Here is a 20,587-nt window from a genome sequence, read left to right on the forward strand (position 1 = left end):
AGTTCTTTAAATGTTCAGTTACATAGTATTATATTTTTTTATTAATTCTCTCAAACAAATATGAGTTTAGCGTAAAATTTGTGAAATAAGTTTTTTATGTAATCCATTAAACCCAAAACCAAATTTTATGGTTCTGCCAGTGGTTAACACAAGAATGACTAAGCAACTTTTAAATCTAACCAGAACAACCTCAAAACAATGATAGGGACAATTACGGGCCATTGTCTCACATTTATGTCCTAGGCGCGACAGACAGCCCCATGTGCAGAGGCTGTTTCAACGCAGAGGAAACAGTCACCCACGTAGTCCTGGAATGCGAGGCTGTGGCTAAACAGCGTACAGAAATCCTCGGAACAGTGAGGTCGCTCCGTGAAGCCTGCGAAGTGCCCAGGAAGCTTCTGTGCTTTTGGAAGGAGTTAGGCTGCCTTAGTTAGCCAGGGCTCACGTACAAGTCAGTGGCGTAGCTACCTAGGGGCTAGGCGGGGCAGTGCCCCGGGGCCCTCAAGCTCAGGGGGCCCTCGAATCCTTACCAGAAATCTCGATCGAATTGAAATTTTGGTAATTTCTCCCATTTTCAAAATAAATATGACAGGTTGCAACCCCACTTTAATCATGACAACTCAGTTGAGAGAAAATCAAAAGTTATGCTTAGGGAATTCCCCTAAATTCTTTCTGTAGGTTGACAGTGTCGTCAATTTGACGGATAGTGATATGTGCGTTTTGTAATTCGAGATTGGAAGCATTTATCAGAAAGAATTATTAAACAACACAGTTGTTCGAGTGCCCTGCAGTGCACAAAATAGCTTAAGTAGCTTAGCATTTTTAAAGTATTTGTATATTTATATTTTTTTTGATAAAACCTAATCAGTTTACAAAGCAGCGGGCCCCATTTTTCAATTGCCCCAGGGCCCTTGGTTACCTAGCTACGCCACTGCGTACAACGGACCTAGTGAGCGTCTAATTGCGGAAAACGAGTCCACAAACCATACCATACCATGTAATCCATTACATGCTGGTAAAACAAATCTATTCATAACAAAATATCTGTACGAGCCAAGGCTGTACATTTTGCTCACTTAGGCTTTCTTAGTTATAGTAGCGTGGCGATTACCTAAACGCAGAACTATGGTATCGCAAACAACCTTCGCCGTCGCACATATCTCCTAGCCCCTAGGCACAAAGAACCCGAAGTCTTGAAGAGCACTTGGGTTGCTCACCAGCCCCCGCAAGATTTTTAAGTAGATATTAGGCCAACTGGCCTGGACAAAATCAAATTGATCCTGGACAAAATCAAATTGATCCTGGACAAAATCAAATTGATCCTGGACAAAATCAAATTGATTGCTGATTTTTTGCTTTAATATATTTTTGTTATTATTATTTTTTTTATAATGCTACAAATGTAATATTTTTTTTATCTCACCCACTGTTTTGTTGTTTTTTTTTAATATTCTTATTACTCTTTAATGTTAATATTCTACGGTTTCGATATTTGTAAATATGTGAGGAACATGTAAACTAACTTTTTTAGTATAGTAGTTTATGCTAAGAGTACATTGTCTTCACATATAATTATTTAACAAATGTAACAAAATATTGTAAACCTATTTTAAAAGAGTAAGTGTGAGTTTCTTGCCCATTCTTCTCCACACGAAACTACCTTTTGGAAGGGGCAACCAGAATCTTTGTATTTTTTTTTGACGTTCAAAAGTGCCATTTTAGATGGTCTAATTGAAATAAATGATTTGACTTTGACAACTGTAATCCCGCCTTGTTTATAATTTACTAGCCGTTTCGCGCCCGCTTTGCTGGACGAATTACAATAAATTTTATGTTTCATTATTTTATTTTTTTTTCATATTTTTATTATTCTTCTTTTTAACTTCCCGCTAAGAAAATTGAAATATTTCGAAAATCGAGTTTTTAACAGATGTTGACGTTTAGAGGTTCTAGGAAGCCTCCCCGAATGTTTCCGCGGCGAAGTCCGTATGGATAAATTTTCATAAAAGTAAAACAGCAATAAAAAAATGAAGGAACGTTGGAATTTAAATAAATATTGAAATAAATAATAGCCATAAACCATCTAGGAAAAATTTCGCATCGAATGGTGGTAGTTTCATGTCGATACGATCAGTGGTTTAGGCGTGATTGAGCCTCAAACGAAGACCATTTTCATTATATATATATAAGATTGTACCCCACCATCCATAAGAAGAATGTTATATTATTTTAATTTCAAAATGCTCAAAGTGAGTTTTATTAGAGTTTCATTCAGGGTTGGCATTATTAAATGTTTATAAAATGAAAATAAATTAATATCTTGGACCAGTTGAAACTATGCTATTTCGTAGTTATATTTTTGTACTTTTATTATTCTTCTTCCTCTTTTAGTGCACCTCCATTACTGGAGCTTGGCCGTCAGTCTCTTGAAGCGTGTCTTGTTTTAGGGCTTGTTCACACGTACCACAACCACACCACGACCACAACCACACCTCAACCACACCACGTGGCCGAGCGTATATTTTGTATTGAAAATGAATAGGACTATTCACACGTACCACATTTTGCAGTCATTATCGACCGTGTGTGTGATACCGACCACATCGCGACCACAACGCAACCACCAGCGGCACTGCGAACTAGTGGCCGACCACATCGCAAACAAAACTTTGCGTCTACGCACGCACGCTTCCTTTCCCTCCTTCGGTTCATTCATTCTACGTTCGACTGAGGTGACAAAGTTTCCTCTTGGGTGTGTCTGCACACGACGTTACCGCATCGCAACTACTGGCGACAATCCAACCACATCGACATTTTGTCGGTACCACAACGCAACTACAAAAAGCTGCAGCGACACTATTCACACGTAACCACTGCTTGACAGCATTTTGTTGTTGCGACGTGGTGTGGTTGTGATAGGTACGTGTGAAAAAGCCCTTATTAGACTTTTCCATGATTACTGACTACTGTTGAAAGATATTGAGCAGTGGTTTCCCGCTGCCTTCTATCCCAGACTTTTAAGGGATTATTTCCTCCCAAGGTCGCTGTAGCCTCTACTAATCCGTTGCTGAATCAGGTGTGTAGTGGTACCACCACTGTTATATTGGCATTGTAATTAAATAAAACATTATAATATGTATTGTGGGACAATATTTGTCGATTGTTTTTTGTAAATATATTAATCTACTAGCTGACCCGGCTAACTTCGTTCCGCCTTTCAGTTGAATAATATCGTTGTTACTTTAGTTAAATTTATTTTAGGATTTCATTAAGGTAATAACATCAATACAACTTTTTTTGCAAATACATAAATGTTTTAGTTTTTGCCATTGCGAAAGAAGATTGGCAGTTTTACACATTGGGCCTCTTCTCTCTAGCGCCAATATTGCGATTCTGCATGTTAAATTACTTTCTGATATACAAAATTTTTTGATGAGATTAACAATCGTTTAATTATAAACACGATTTTTTAAAGTGAACGTCACATCTCTTATAACCAATAGAAAAGTAGAAAATGGCGGATTGTTTACAAATTTCAATATATTACACAAAAAATCTTTTTTTGAAATACTTAGACCCGTTTCCGGCATCAAAAATCACGTGGATGTCCCCCGAGACTCCTGCATAATCAGTATCATCAAATTCGTGCGACACATTAACACGTAACCCAACTCAAGATGAAAGCCTGGTTATGCATCTCCTCATTCATCAAGATCGGAATTTCTTGAACTGACACGAATTCGACGTCAAATGTTGCGTAGTTTTGTCAACGGATGGCACCACATGCTGTTTGCATGCGTAAAATTAATTTACTTATTTATTGTTATTCGATAACTTATCGGATATTTTATTACTTATTCTGCTATTCGGAGCTGAGAAGAATCCACCTAAAAAGAGATAATTAACATCGGTCCAGCCGTTCTCGAGTTATAAGTGTTGTAACAAACACGACTTTGTTTTATATATATAGATTACTGTTTAATGTAGTGTTGCTTTATTCTATGTGTATACAGTATTGTTTTGTGTGTGATGAAAATTTTAATAGTTGCCATAATGGAATAATCTGTAATGGTATGTGTCTCATAATAAATGTAATTTGTTAAATAAATGAATGAATGTCCATATGACGCAGACTTTAAAAGTGGTTTGAAAGAAGGATGTTAGAAAACTACGATAGGATAATGAAACTGCGACCAATTGTAAGGAAATATATCAGAAAAATCTATACCTAAAGTATCTAAAAGTTATGAAGTGTAGGTGTCCTACAGGACAAGGAGGAATAAAAACTTTTTTATTTAATACATTTATTTTACGAAACTTTTCAGAATGGAAACTTAACATAGTAAAATATTAATAAACATTTAAGAACACGTAAATGGGGACCATTCAATCGGTGTTGAATAAATAATTAAAAGCTATATTTTTTGTAAATGTCCATAGCAGCTTTCGCAGAATAGAAAGAGTCATGTCGTTCTAGAATGGGCAATTCAAGCTCTTGAAAAGCTAAATTCTTGAGCGACTCTATCTCGCCGGATTCCTGAAAAATATATAATAATATATTATAATTGCGTCATCTAAACGCCGTACTTGCATTCGGAATTAGTAAAGAGATAATTAGGTACTTATTATGTGTAACAGCCTTTACGCATCGAATGCATTGAAAAATTAACCAATAGAACCTCTAAAAATTATCAATATTTCAATGTTTGAAAGCAAAAACAAGTCACGAAGATAATGTTTTCTATAAAACACGCCAAACGAGACCACGATATTTTAAAATAGAATTAAATAAACTAATTGTTATAATTTACTGAAATAAATAATGGCAATTACTAGGAGAGCAGGGTGGGTCGCCATGTCCTTGATATTAGAGTGGGAAAATCCCAAAGCTAGGAGGTATTTCTGAACATTAAATCCCACAAGCACGTCTTCCTCGTTGATGATTTCCTTCAATCGAAGGACAGCATAGCCTGGCACGTGGCACGTATCTAAAACCCGGTAAAAATTTTCGTCCACGAGGGTTACTGTAGAAATCTTATTAGAAACCATTTCACAATCGATAGCGTAGATACGAACCATTTTAACTTGAACACAGAAAACTGTTACGTAAACTTAAAGCGCAAGATATCTGATGATAACAAATTTTTGATAACTCAGCGATCAAGCGCTGTGTGACCGTAGAATAAATCGCTTCATTATTTTATTCAAAGCTTTATTAATTGACAGTGAAAATAAAATGGCAGAGTGACAGCACACTTGTTCTTTATTTGTTACGTCTTCCAAAAAGTAGGTTTTAAATTTTTTTTTTTTTTTTGAATGGAATCTCGCTGTTGGCCTTTAGGGCCTTTACAGCTCAGCACGGGCTGGTTGGCGAGCGTAGCTCGGCCAGAATGGGCGTTTTTCCCGCGACTAGCGCAAGGGCGTCTCCTGTGAGACTCGAACCTCGGCTTGGGCCGTCGCGGGGTGGTCAATCGCCTGAAGGGCAGGACGGAAGCTCACTGGAGTGAGCGAAGTGCGAAGTAAAGATCCGCGCCTTCCCCGGTGAAGGCGGTTTTTACCCTAATCTGTGTTTTGCTATTTGATTATTATTATTGGCCGCGCGGGCGGCTGTAGGTTTTAATATGGCTGGCTTTGCTTCACTTCACTTTGGCACTCATCCCCTCCAAGTGGCTGGCATTTGCGGTTGGCAGGCATGGCGGTTGGCTGGAAGGTTGGTCAACATGGCATGGCTTGGTTTTGGCATTGGCTATGGCTTTGGCTTTGGCTTGGCTTGGCAGGATGTGACTGGCGACGTCACGTCCGTTACAATATTCAAAACGCCGGACGCCCAAGACGAAACGGCCAAGTAACTGATATCATTGTTTATAACAGCTGATCACTAATGTATCCGTTTGTACTTAATCATTTTTAAGAAACAGTGTAAATGTCTTTTTATACGTTGAAAAGTTGGAGTAATAAACAACATTTTTCGAGAAAAAAAATATAAGACAATATTTTTTATTTTATTTATTGAGAAAGATTTACAGCTTATTACTAACCTACTTACTAAATACAACTTTCTTTTACGCCATTAAATAAATCTTCACAAATAGTTAAGTACTAATAATATTAACTGGATTAGTAACAATAAAATGATTTTATTCAACTATATAAATATCAAAGAAAGTAATAAACTAAGTAAAAATTGGTTAAGTAACACTAAACAGTTTAGTATAACTAATGGCCGATTTACATTATCTTAAGGCCGATTTACATTATCTTAGTGTTTAGGAGAATGCTTTAGGATAGTACTTTAGTTGAAACATGTAAACGCTACTTGCTTTAGTAAACGCTACTTGCTTTAGTACGGTTCTACTTGACTTTCAAGTTGAATCAAAATAGAATCGCTTTTTATTTTAGTTTCAAGTGATACCCCTCCCGCGCCCGCGCACCCCCCGAGATCTTCCCTCGTTGTGTGTAAACACGTAATTTAGTCAAATCTTTAGGAGAGTGCATAAGTGCCGTGAAACGCGTGCGTGTTTTTTGAATTTTAAAGATGGCTAAATGGTCGGAAGATACAACTATCAAATTTGTGTCTGAATATGTTGTTCACAAATGTTTGTGGAACGTTAAAAACAATTTATACAAAAACAAACCGCCTAGGCATTCGGCATACACTGCCTTAAAAGAAGCTATTTTATTTATTATTTATATTTAGTTTATTTATTTCGAATAAAATCTCGTCTTCTATTTGTTCCATAACTACAGTTAGTATTTTGCGTAGAATAGAGCGTATTTGCCGACGTCGTTGCGCGTTCATTGTGGCGCTGTAATGATACTCTACTGGAAGAAATGTAAACATTCACTCGCAACGCACTAAAGCACTAAAGAACTTGCCTTGCCTTGCCTAGCTTGAAAGGCAAGTTCTTTAGCGTAGCGTTTACTAAAGCAAGTAGCGTTTACATGTTTCAACTAAAGTACTATCCTAAACACTAAGATAATGTAAATCGGCCTTTATATGTACACTTAAAAACTTATGGTTCATCATTCATTCCACTGAGGAGCTCAGATGTCATAGCTCTCCTTGCCGACACCACACTTGAGGCGAATAGGTCAATATCAGAAGTTAGACTATTAAACTTACTCGCCGCCCTAACCATAAAGCTGTTCCTTCTGTAATTGGTGTTAACTTTAGGTGTGTACAATAGGTGCATATTTTTTAGCGTCATATTATACACACGGAGACACACCTTACTTAGTAGCTAAATTTATTAAATATGTAACATCTGCAATCTCACGCCTGAGAGAGGAAGAATGTGGAAATGGTTACATCTTGTTAAGTAGTCAGCCAGGAAAGTCTTATCTTTTGGAGGTGTCTGATAAATTTCTTTTGAATGAGTTCTATACGATTGCTATAAACGGCATATTGTGGGTTCCATACTTGCGAGGCGTACTCTACGTTAAGGCCGATTTACATTATCTTAGTGTTTAGGAGAGTGCTTTAGTACAACTTGAAAGGCAAGTTCTTTAGTGCGTTGCGAGTGAACGTTTACATTTCTTTCAGTAGAGTATCATTACAGCGCCACAATGAACGCGCAACGACGTCGGCAAATACGCTCTATTCTACGCAAAATACTAACTGTAGTTATGGAACAAATAGAAGACGAGATTTTATTCGAAATAAATAAACTAAATATAAATAATAAACAAAATAGCTTCTGTTAAGGCAGTGTGTGCCGAATGCCTAGCCTGTTTGTTTTAGTATAAATTGTTTTTAACGTTCCACAAACATTCGTGAACAACATATTCAGACACAAATTTGATAGTTGTATCTTCCGACCATTTAGCCATCTTTAAAAATCAAAAAACACGCACGCGTTTCACGGCACTTGTGCACTCTCCTAAAGATTTTACTAAATTACGTGTTTACACACAACGAGGGAAGATCTCGGGGGGTGCGCGGGCGCGGGAGTGGTATCACTCGAAACAAAAATAAAAAGCTATTCTATTTTGATTCAACTTGAAAGTCAAGTAGAACCGTACTAAAGCAAGTAGCGTTTACATGTTTCAACTAAAGTACTATCCTAAAGCACTCTCCTAAACACTAAGATAATGTAAATCGGCCTTAACATAGGCAAAGTACAGACTTTTAAGTGTCTTCACTAGGGTGAAGTTTGTTGATGTCCTAAAGATAAATCCTAACATTTTATAAGCTTTGCGAACAATGCTATCAATATGAGTATCAGAAGTTTGCTATCATGTAAGGCAAAAAGTCGATTTTGGCAAAAATGCAGTCTTTTTGTTCTTTGCTGCCGTCGGATTGTACCACCATAATATTTTTGTACCATATTCTTGCAAATAAATTATTATTATTATGTTTGGAATGATCCTCGTAGACTCGCACACGGGCCTAAGCCAAGTGAACGCAGTTTTTTATCTTGTAGAAACTTGCGGATTATTCTTCTGGTATTTTAATATTGCTTTTTGAAAGGTAATAGAAATGGATTTCCAGAGGTCTATCAGTTTAATAGCTTCGTGTAACTGTTTTGGGATTATTCCGGTGGTGAACATTTATAGGGACTATTGATACTTTGTTAAGGGTTCCAATCCTATTAATTTAATTTTTATGATCTGTATAATGCTATTGAGCTATTGTTTCTTGTAACTAGATGTTGGGTATGGCGATATCTATTAAATGTGCTGTTTTATTGACTTTATAAGTTTTATATCTGGTCTATTGTAGTGGATTACTTTTTCTGTTAATATCGCTCTATCAAAGTATAACTTATGAGTATGAATTTCTAGAATTATTATTATTAGGGCCTGGCCAAGGCGGAGGCGTGTCAGTGCTTAGACTTGAAGCAAGCTGTGTCAGCCTGCAATTGGGTACCTTTTAATGTGAAAAGTATTTTTAAATATGTAAGATAAGATATGTAAGATCTGTTGGCTGACCTTTATTAAATATATACATTAAGGGTCGATTCGACCAAACAAGAGTAAATCTTAATCTTAGAATAAATCGTCAGTTAATCGAGAGTAAATCAATTTTACGTTTTACCAACTACAAATTCTAAGAATAGTGGGCTTATTCGGGAATAGCTACTATACCGCCGTTACGCACGGAATAACAGCTATTCCTAGAATAATTAAATGGCGTCAGTCAGTCCAATCAGCTGATTTCTGTCATTTCACAAATATGTATTCTGTGTTTTAATTTCAAGTCAACGCAACGCACTAAATTAATAGTCTAGTATTGTATAATGAAACGTTTAAACAATTTATTATTTATTTATTTGTTTTTAGATTTTTTATTTTCTATAATATTAGAATGAAATTCAACTGGGCTCAACAGAAGTTCCTTTTTAGACGAAAGCCTCAAACAAACAAGAAATAAAAACTTTTTGTTGTCGTTTGACACCTGTTAAAAGCTACTTTTTCACACTATAATACGGCAAAATCGAGTTGACATGATGTATGCTCTTACACTGTCCCATTGTAGAACAACATTTATTTGCCGAGTTTTATTTTCGTTCACCATTCTCTTGCTATTCGCGTATTGTTATTCCTACTTCCTAGCACAATTATACTATCGATTACGTGGACAAACGACTATGGATTTACTCGAGATTAAAATCATGGAATAGATTATTCTTGGTATAGTTACTCGAGTATAAATTGAAGTTATGTCGAATCGACCCTAAATTGTATACAAAAACATAATTAATAATACTTCCTTTGGAGTAGAGACTCTTTGGGCCGTTGTTTCAAGTACACGGGGTTTATGACTAATTAGGTTAAGAAAATTGTAAATACTGTCCATTAAACACTGATGAAACGAGAGATGACCAGTTGTTGTGGTGGCTTTATATTATATATTTTACAAGCAGACCGGCCAAGCGCTGCTGTGGCTAAGGTTTTTGTTATAAATGTATTACTTACATAGTAGTAAACTATGCAAGGGAAACGGTAGGAGAACACCAGTCATGGGGACCACCATGCTTTTTTGGTGGTGATGCCATTAAATTGTAGCTTATGTGAAACGTTGGTACTTTCAACACAGCGCCATCTGTTAGAATTGTGACTATCAAATAATAAACAAATATTTTGCAATAAAATAATATTGTGGCTATAAATTGAGATGTAAGCTATCCTATCTTTTAAGTTGGTTCAGTAGTTTAGGAGTCCATAGCGGACAAACAACGTGACGCGTAATTTATATATATTAAGATTAACAGGACTCCCGCCTCCGTTATATAAACTCGTAGATAAGAAGATTCAGAGAAACACTCAACCGAAACATTGTAACAAAGCCCATACAACATCAAACAATGTTATTCAAGAGGAAGAATGATATCATTTATAAATTCCAATACAGAAATAGCGTCATGATCGTAGAACAATGGCGGATTTGAAAAAATCCAAAATCAACTTTTTATCATATTTGGATACTACATTGACTAAATATTACGGCTACATACCGACCATGTGTTTTACATTTCAAAGTAATCAGTCGGTAAAGTGACGGATTTGATAGACGCTCATAGAAGCATGTGATTTTTCTAGAAAACGAAACTAATTCAATGTTATTATTTTTATATTGTTTCAATACAAACTCTTTTGTTTGCTTGTATGCCAATTTTCATAATAACAGAATATGAATTAAAAGAGTTTTGACAAAAAACTAACATAATAATTTGAAATGGCTGTCCTGTGCACAGGTGGTAATGGAAGATTTAAGTTGGCGCCTGGTAATTGGTATATATAATATATAGATAGTACCGGTGAACCCAGAGCTGGTGCATAGCTCGCTCAACGAAAAAGTATCGCAAAACAGCGAGGAAATGCTGCCAGCATTAAAGGTAAACTGCCACACGGGCTAACGTGTCCACACAAGTAGCATCCCATACCAAAGTCTGTCCCATCACCCAAGGAATCAAAGATATCTCGTCCGGCCGCGTGCCATCGTCTCTATTAAAGACAATTAAAGTAAATAGACAAATCAATGCTAAAATAGCCGTAACTCTCGTGGTAATTACAAATTTTGACGATGGATGTCAGAAGCTGTATTAAAATAACAAATATTAACCTAATCATTCGAATGTTTAGAAAACAGCCGCGAGATGTCGCTTTAAAAATCTTTCCTACGGCCTGTTGCCAGAGCGAGGTTGCCAATCTTTGAATAACGACTACAACATGCAAGTGCGGCAACGCCGCAAATGTACCTAATACCTATAAGATGCGAACACTTAAAAGTTAAAGATTTATTGAATTATTCAAAAGCAAGAGACCCAACAATGACGTAGGATATTGCAATTATTGGTAATAAAATGGGAATACTATTATCATTATTATAACTCATATTATTACATTACTTTGTATTCTCCTAGATTTTGGGCTGAAATAACAATATTATTGGTAAATAAATTGATACATATTATTGAAATTGCGAGGAAAATTCGATTTGGAAAAAAAAAATTATTCGTTAAAACATGTTTTCTGTGTTCTTATTTATTTATTTAAGTTTTTATTAGATATATAATAACTTAAAGAAAAGCTGCACCAAACAAAAATATCTAAAATTATTGATTTGCGCTGCTTCTATAAACTAACCGGCAATTTGGTTATTTTGCTACATTAGTTTAATTGACAATTAATACTAATAATTTTGACTTTTTAAAGTTTATAAAAATTACCATCCGAAATTTAATAAATTTACAAAATCTTATTTACAGAAAGAAGCTTTGCAATGATTTAATCTTGAACTTTTCCCTGAATTTAATAATATCAAGGATTTCTTCTTATTAGTTGCGCCATCACAATTATAGCCAGAAGCATTTTGGGAATATTTATTTTTATATAAATATTGGTGGTCTATTACTATAATTTAATTGTTTAATGAAGACGAATAATATAAAATATTTAAATTTCGAAATGCTCAAAGTGAGTTTTCTTAGTTTCACTCAGGGTTGGCATTATTAAATGGTTATAAAATGAAAATAATTAATATCTTGGGAGTCCTAAATGGCTAGACATCAAATACAGTTGAAACTATGCTATTTTTTAACTCTTATTGGCATTTTCATTAAAATAAATAAAAATGTGCGTGTACTAGTGTACAGTGTACACACGTAAGAAGTGAAATTCTTTATGACCTTATAACTTATTTTTCGAAAAATTATCTATATGCAACTTTACAGAAATTGGTTAAATAAAGTTAAATTAAAAGGAAAATGTAAATAGTATTTGAGTAATCTGTAATGGTATGTGTGAAGAGTTAATGTAATTTGTTAAATAAATGAATGAAATATTACGAAAAAGTTGTTTGAAAGAACCAGATACCTACCAAAATATATCAAATACATCCTACAGGACAAGGTGGGAGATAGCGGAATAAAAACTTTTTCAATTAATGCGTTTATTTTACGAAACTTTACGGAATAGAAACTATTAAATTGTACTTGTGTAAAATGCTAATTAATCTTTGACATAAATAATTAAAAGCGATCTTTGTTATAAATCCTCATCACAGCTTTCGCATCTTCAACAGAGTCATGTGGTCCATTTTGAATGGACAAGCGAAGCTCTTGTTGAGCCAATTTCTTAAGCGACTGTTTCTGGCCAGATATCTGAAAAAGAAATCGATAATGAAATTGCGTCATCTAAACGCCGTACTGAAATTGGTTAAGAGAGATAATTAGGTACATATTATAACAGCCTTTACGCGTCAATTTCATTGAAAAATTAACCAACAGAACCTCTTAGAATTGTCAATATTTCATAGACAGATTGAAGCAAAAACAAGAAACGAAAATTGTGTTTTCTGCAAAATACGCCAATCGAAACACGATTATGAAATTGTAATATAATAACTAATTGTTGTACTTTTTCTGAAATAAATAATGGCACTTACTTGGTAACGCTGATAGGTCGCCACGTCCTTGACTTCAGAATGCGATATTCCTAAAGCTTCGAGGTCTTTTTCCACATCATACCCCACAAGCACATGCCCGTTGATGATGCTCTTCAAACGACGGACTACCTCATCTTTCGGTTTAGCTTCAGTTTCGTAGCCGCGTTTAATCCCGGATATCGAGGTCCGGTAGTCGGCTACATTACGAGTAGGTTTAATATACTCATCCAGAACAGTTTCTAAAGCTTCATCCACGAGGGACACTCTAGCAACCATGCTTTTACCCAAATCATTTTCAACCATCTCACAATCGATAGCGTAGAAACGAACCATTTTAAGTTGAATACAGAGAACTTTTAGCTAAGCTTTAAACGCAAGATGCTGGAGTACCGAGTAAGTAACGAAAATGTGCGCTTTAACTTTCAAGTATTTATAACAAATTTTTGATAACTCAGCGATCAAGCGCTGTGTGGCCGTTGAATAAACCGCTTCATTATTTCGTTCAAAGCTTTAAGAGATTTATAGAATATTATGGTGGTAAACTATATACTTATCTCAATTAAACAAACAAATATGAATTAAGATTGAAGAGGTAACTATTAACATATGAAATTTGTTAAATTAGTTAACGAAGTCTATATGAACACCAAAACACATCATAAAGCGCTTACATATATTAGATGTAGCTAAACAGTGTTGCCCGAAAATATTATGCACCAAAAAAATAGCAAAAACAAAATGAAAATAAAATTAATAATTAAAACGAAATATAAAAAAATATACTTGTCTTAGAATATAAATAAAATTTAATCAGTGGCGCTACATTATTTTAAGGTCTGGGCCTCAGATTTATGTATCTGTTTCATGATTGTCAATCTAATAAATGATCGGCATCTTGTGCCTGACATACGGCGTCGACTTTTTGGGTCTAAGTTAAGCCGGCTTCCACACGATGTTTTCCTTCACCGCCGTTCGAGCGAATGTAGAAAGAAAGTCCATTGGTGCACAGTCGGGTGGATTGCCTTCAATGATTTCTATTTCCATTGATTTCTATTGAATTTTGATAAAAAAACAAAAACATAATTTAATGATTGTCCCATTGTGGTTTTTTTCATAATTTGGAAATAATATAGGCCGGCTTTAATAGATAATGAATTTTGCGAAATCGATCTATTAGTTTTTAGTTTATTAATTAAAAATATCCCTCTTATATTGCTTAAAACTGATATCGGTGCAGAAAATTATAAGTCAGCAATATTTTGGTCAATTAAAAACGGTATTTCTCAACCTAAGCTAGCAACACTAATTTCTAGCTGTTTTTGTTCTTTATGATTACGGGGAAGCTCCACATATAAAGTTTTTAAAACTGTTGGTAAGAATAACGATTTTGTATATTCAAATTTAAACCTTCTTACTTCAATTGTCTTTATTCGGAAGAGGTAACTCATATGCTGGATTTGGGAGTAATTTTCAGGTTTTGCTTAGCACTCAAATTATATCATAGAATTTAGGTTCTGTTAGAAGAAATAGTCAAGTTTCTTATTATATTGGAATATTAGAGGGATACTGTTCACCAATCCGTAATCCCTAAACATCTAAAAACCTTACACTATTATGATATGAGTGTAACATTATTAATATTCATTTGATAATAAAATAGTATATTTTAATAATGTGATAAAACAATCTAAGATTTCACTATGTTATGTAATACATAGGTATATAACTTCTATGTAAAATTTAAGACAAATTTGCACGCTATTATGTGAGGCAGAATATGCAAAGTTTAGCTTGTAAATTATAATTTTGTACCATATTCTTGCAAATAAATTATTATTATTATGTTTGGTAACTGTTCACTTAAGCTTAGGATCGATTCATGATCGTCGTAGACTGTTGCACACGGGCCTTACCCAAGTGAACACAGTTTTTAATGGGTTATTATCTTGTAAAAATTTGCGAGTTTTTCTTTTCGAAACTTCTTTTTGAAGGATGATATAAATGGCCTTTTGGAGGTTTAACAATTTGATAGCTTCGTGTAACTGTTTTGGGGTTATTCCGATGATGGACAATTATAGGGACTACTGATACTTTTTTAAGGGTACCAATCATTTTAATTGAATTTTTTTTGATCTGTATAATGCTATTGAGCTATTGTTTCTTGTAAGTAGATGTTGGGTATGGCGATATCTATTAAATGTGCTGTTTTATTGACTTAATAAGTTTTATATCTGGTCTATTGTAATGAATTCCTTTTTCTGTTGATATCGCTCTATCAAAGTACAACTTATGAGTATGAATTTCTAGAATTATTATTATTAGGGCCTGGCCAAGGCGGAGGCGTGTCAGTGCTTAGACCTGAAGCAAGCTGTGTCAGCCTGCAATTGGGTACCTTTTAATGTGCAAAGTATTTTTATATATGTAAGATAAGATATGTAAGATCTGTTGGCTGACCTTTATTAAATATATACATTAAATTGTATACAAAAACATAATTTATAATACTTCCTTTGGAGACTCTTTGGGCCGTTGTTTCAAGTACACGGTTTATGACTAATTAGGTTAAGAAAATTGTAAAAACACTGATGAAACGAGAGATGACCAGTTGTTGTGGTGGCTTTATATTATATATTTAACTAGCAGAACAGCCAAGCGTTGTTGTGGCTAAGGTTTTTGTTATAAATGTATTACTTACATAGTAAACTATGCAAGGGAAACGGTAGGAGAACACCAGTCATGGAGTCCACCCTGCTTTTTTGGTGGGTAATGGGTAGATATGCCATTAAATTGTACCTTATGTGAAACGTTGGTACTTTCAACACAGCACCATCTGTTAGAATTGTGACTATTAAATAATAAACAAATATTTTGCAAAAAAATAATATTGCTGTATAAATTGAGATGTACCCTATCCTATCTTTTAAGTTAGATCAAACCGCACACGCTGTGCAAATTTGATTGAAATCGGTTCAGTAGTTTAGAAGTCCATAGCGGACAAACAACGTGACGCGTAATTTATATATATTAAGATTAACAGGACTCCCGCTTCCGTTATATAAACTCGTAGATAAGAAGATTCAGATAAACACTCAACCGAAACATTGTAACAAAGCCCATACAACATCAAACAATGTTATTCAAGAGGAAGAATGATATCATTTATAAATTCCAATACAGAAATAGCGTCATGATCGTAGAACAATGGCGGATTTGAAAAAATCCAAAATCATATTTTTATCATATTTGGATACTACATTGACTAAATATTACGGCTACATTAAAAAACAAACCATGTGTTTTACATTTCAAAGTAATCAGTCGGTAAAGTGACGGATTTGATAGACGCTCATAGAAGCATGTGATTTTTCTAGAAAACGAAACTAATTCAATGTTATTATTTTTATGTTGTTTCAATAGAAACTCTTTTGTTTGCTTGTATGCCAATTTTCATAATAACAGAATATGAATTAAAAGAGTTTTGACAAAAAACTAACATAATAATTTGAAATGGCTGTCCTGTGCACAGGTGGTAATGGAAGATTTAAGTTGGCGCCTGGTAATTGGTATATATAATATATATAGATAGTACCGGTGAACCCAGAGCTGGTGCATAGCTCGCTCAACGAAAAAGTATCGCAAAACAGCGAGGAAATGCTGCCAGCATTAAAGGGAAACTGCCACACGGGCTAACGTGTCTACACAAGTAGCATCCCATACCAAAGTCTGTCCCATCACCCAAGGAATCAAAGATATCTCGTCCGGCCGCGTGCCATCGTCTCTATTAAAGACAATTAAAGTAAATAGACAAATCAATGCTAAAATAGCCGTAACTCTCGTGGTAATTACAAATTTTGACGATGGATGTCAGAAGCTGTATTAAAATAACAAATATTAACCTAATCATTCGAATGTTTAGAAAACAGCCGCGAGATGTCGCTTTAAAAATCTTTCCTACGGCCAGGTGCGTATGCGAGGTTGCCAATCTTTGAATAACGACTACAACATGCAAGTGCGGCAACGCCGCAAATGTACAAGACGCGACACTTAAAGTTAAAGGATTAATTGAATTATTCAAAAGCAAAAGAGACCCAACAATGACGTAGGAATTAACATAATGAAAACTTATATTATTGCATTACTTAGATCTTGGGTTGAAATAACAATATTATTGATAAATAAATTGATACATATTATTGAAATTGCGAGGAAAACTCGATTTGGACAAAGATTTTTTATTCGTTAGAAACACATTTTTCTGTGTTCTTATTTATTTATTTCAGTTTTTATTAGATATATAATAACTTAAAGAAAAGCTGCACCAAACAAAAATATCTAGAAATTATTCATTTGCGCTGCTTCTATAAACTAACCGGCAATTTGGTTATTTTGCAACATTAGTTTAATTGACAATTAATACTAATAATTTTGTCTTTTTAAAGTTTATAAAAATTACCATCCGAAATTTAATAAATTTACAACATCTTATTTACAGAAAGAAGCTTTGCAATGATTTAATCTGGAACTTTTCCCTAAATTTAATATCAAGGATTTCTTCTTATTAGGCGCCTTCACAATCACCTTCTCTTGGCGCCATCACAATTAATAGCCAGAAGCATTTTGGGAATATTTATTTTTATATGAACATTAGTGGTCTATTACTATAATTTAATTGTTTAATGAAGACGAATAATATAAAATATTTTTATTTCGAAATGCTCAAAGTGAGCTTTCTTAGTTTCACTCAGGGTTGGCATTATTAAATGGTTATAAAATGAAAATAATTAATATCTTGGGAGTCTAAATGGATAGACATCAAATCCAGTTGAAACTATGCTATTTTTTAACTCTTATTGGCATTGTCATTAAAAAAAATTGTAACGTGGGACATTATTTGTCGATTCTTTTTTGTGAATATTTTAATCTATTACTGTTAAAATATGTAGTGTTTAGTTTTAAATGTGATGAAAATGTATATAGTTGCCTCATGAGTAATCTGTAATAGTCTGTGTCAAGAGTTAATGTAATTTGTTAAATAAATGAATGAAATATTACGAAAAAGTGGTTTGAAAGAAAGATACCTACCAAAATATATCAAATACATCCTACAACAGGACAAGGAGGGAGATAGCAGAATAAAAACTTTTTCAATTAATGCGTTTATTTTACGAAACTTTACGGAATAGAAACTATTAAATTGTACTTATGTAAAATGCTAATTAATCTTTGACATAAATAATTAAAAGCGATCTTTGTTATAAATCCTCATCACAGCTTTCGCATCTTCAACAGAGTCATGTGGTCCATTTTGAATGGACAAACCAAGCTCTTGTTGAGCCAATTTCTTAAGCGACTGTTTCTGGCCAGATATCTGAAAAAGAAATCGATAATGAAATTGCGTCATCTAAACGCCGTACTGAAATTGGTTAAGAGAGATAATTAGGTACATATTATAACAGCCTTTACGCGTCAATTTCAATGAAAAATTAACCAACAGAACCTCTTAGAATTGTCAATATTTCATAGACAGATTGAAGCAAAAACAAGAAACGAAAATTGTGTTTTCTGCAAAATACGCCTATCGAAACAGATTATGAAATTGTAATATAATAACTACTTAATTGTTGTACTTTTTCTGAAATAAGAAATGGCACTTACTTGGTAACGCTGATAGGTCGCCACGTCCTTGACTTTAGAATGCGATATTCCTAAAGCTTCGAGGTCTTTTTCCACATCATACCCCACGAGCACATGCCCGTTGATGATGCTCTTCAAACGACGGACTACCTCATCTTTCGGTTTAGCTTCAGTTTCGTAGCCGCGTTTAATCCCGGATATCGAGGTCCGGTAGTCGGCTACATGACGAGTAGGTTTAATATACTCATCCAGAACAGTTTCTAAAGCTTCATCCACGAGGGACACTCTAGCAACCATGCTTTTACCCAAATCATTTTCAACCATCTCACAATCGATAGCGTAGAAACGAACCATTTTAACTTGAATACAGAGAACTTTTAGCTAAGCTTTAAACGCAAGATGCTGGAGTACCGAGTAAGTATTAAGTAACGAAAATGTGCGCTTCAAGTATTTATAACAATTTTTTGATAAATCAGCGATCAAGCGCTGTGTGGCCGTTGAATAAACCGCTTCATTATTTCGTTCAAAGCTTTAAGAGATTTATAGAAAATTAGGGGGGTAAACCATATACTTATCTCGATTAAACAAACAAATATGAATTAAGATTGAAGAGGTAACTATTAACATATGAAATTTGTTAAATTAGTTAACGAAGTCTATATGAAAACCAAAACACATCATAAAGCGCTTACATATATTAGATGTAGCTAAACAGTGTTGCCCGAAAATATTATGCACCAAAAAAATAGCAAAAACAAAATGAAAATAAAATTAATAATTAAAACGAAATATAAAAAAATATACTTGTCTTGGAATATAAATAAAATTTAATCAGTGGCGCTACATTATTTTAAGGTCTGGGCCTCAGATTTATGTATCTGTTTCATGATTGTCAATCTAATAAATGATCGGCATCTTGTGCCTGACATACGGCGTCGACTTTTTGGGTCTAAGTTAAGCCGGCTTCCTTCCACACGATGTTTTCCTTCACCGCCGTTCGAGCGAATGTAGAAAGAAAGTCCATTGGTGCACAGCCGGGTGGATTGCCTTCAATGATTTCTATTTCCATTGATTTCTATTGAAATTTGATAAAAAAACAAAAACATAATTTAATTATTGTCCCATTGTGGTTTTTTTCATAATTTGGAAATAATATAGGCCGGCTTTAATAGATAATGAATTTTGCGAAATCGATCTATTAGTTTTTAGTTTATTAATTAATAATATCCCTCTTATATTGCTTAAAACTGATATCGGTGCAGAAGATTATAAGTCAGCAATATTTTGGTCAATTAAAAACGGTATTTCTCCTCCTAAGCTAGCAACACTAATTTCTAGCTGTTTTGTTCTTTATGATTTCGGGGAAGCCCCACATATAAAGTTTTTAAAACTGTTGGTAAGAATAACGATTTTGTATATTCAAATTTAAACCTTCTTGCTTCAATTGTCTTTATTCGGAAGAGGTAACTCATATGCTGGATTTGGGAGTAATTTTCAGGTTTTGCTTAGCACTCAAATTTTATCATAGCCTTACACTATTATGATATGAGTGTAACATTATTAATATTCATTTAATAATAAAATAATATATTTTAATAATGAGATAAAATAATCTAAGATTTCACTATGTTATGTAATACATAGGTATATAACTTCTATGTAAAATTTAAGACAAATTTGCACGCTATTATGTGAGGCAGAATATGCAAAGTTTAGCTTGTAAATTATAATTTTGTACCATATTCTTGCAAATAAATTATTATTATTATGTTTGGTAACTGTTCACTTTAGCTTAGGATCGATTCATCATCCTCGTACTGTTGCCTACACGGGCCTAACCCAAGTGAACACAGTTTTTAATGGGTTATAGACCAGTGCCGATAATTTTTGAAACCAAAAAAAATTACAGTAGGATGAAACCCATTAGAAAAGCAGGAAGATATTATAAAAATTAAAGGAAAAATAAATTACGGTCGATCTGAGGTCGGGAAGGGGTAGGGGGGGGTCGGTGGAGTTTTAAGGGTAAAAAACGGTTTATCTCGATTTCCGGCAAAACTAAAAGTC

The 20,587-nt window shown here is 34.2% G+C and overlaps 1 protein-coding gene across 3 annotated transcripts; it reads right to left on the minus strand.

The window, feature by feature from the left end:
• Positions 1-12,377: 12,377 nt before the first annotated feature.
• Positions 12,378-18,958, minus strand: LOC125061609 (RNA exonuclease 4-like). Of its 3 annotated transcripts, none has more exons than XM_047667119.1 (2): positions 18,545-18,958; positions 12,378-12,605 (listed from the first exon to the last, which is right to left on the minus strand). In XM_047667119.1, the coding sequence occupies exons 1-2, from the start codon at positions 18,875-18,877 to the stop codon at positions 12,474-12,476; spliced, it is 465 nt and encodes a 154-aa protein (XP_047523075.1). In that variant the 5' UTR covers positions 18,878-18,958; the 3' UTR covers positions 12,378-12,473. The 3 variants fall into 3 exon arrangements, with proteins under 3 accessions (XP_047523075.1, XP_047523073.1, XP_047523074.1); XM_047667117.1 differs by lacking the exon at positions 18,545-18,958 and adding an exon at positions 12,890-13,241; XM_047667118.1 differs by lacking the exon at positions 12,378-12,605 and adding an exon at positions 18,030-18,257 and having other exon boundaries at positions 18,545-18,957.
• Positions 18,959-20,587: the final 1,629 nt, after the last annotated feature.

This window comes from Pieris napi, chromosome 23, assembly GCF_905475465.1.
Source record: "Pieris napi chromosome 23, ilPieNapi1.2, whole genome shotgun sequence".
Taxonomy (NCBI): domain Eukaryota; kingdom Metazoa; phylum Arthropoda; class Insecta; order Lepidoptera; family Pieridae; genus Pieris; species Pieris napi.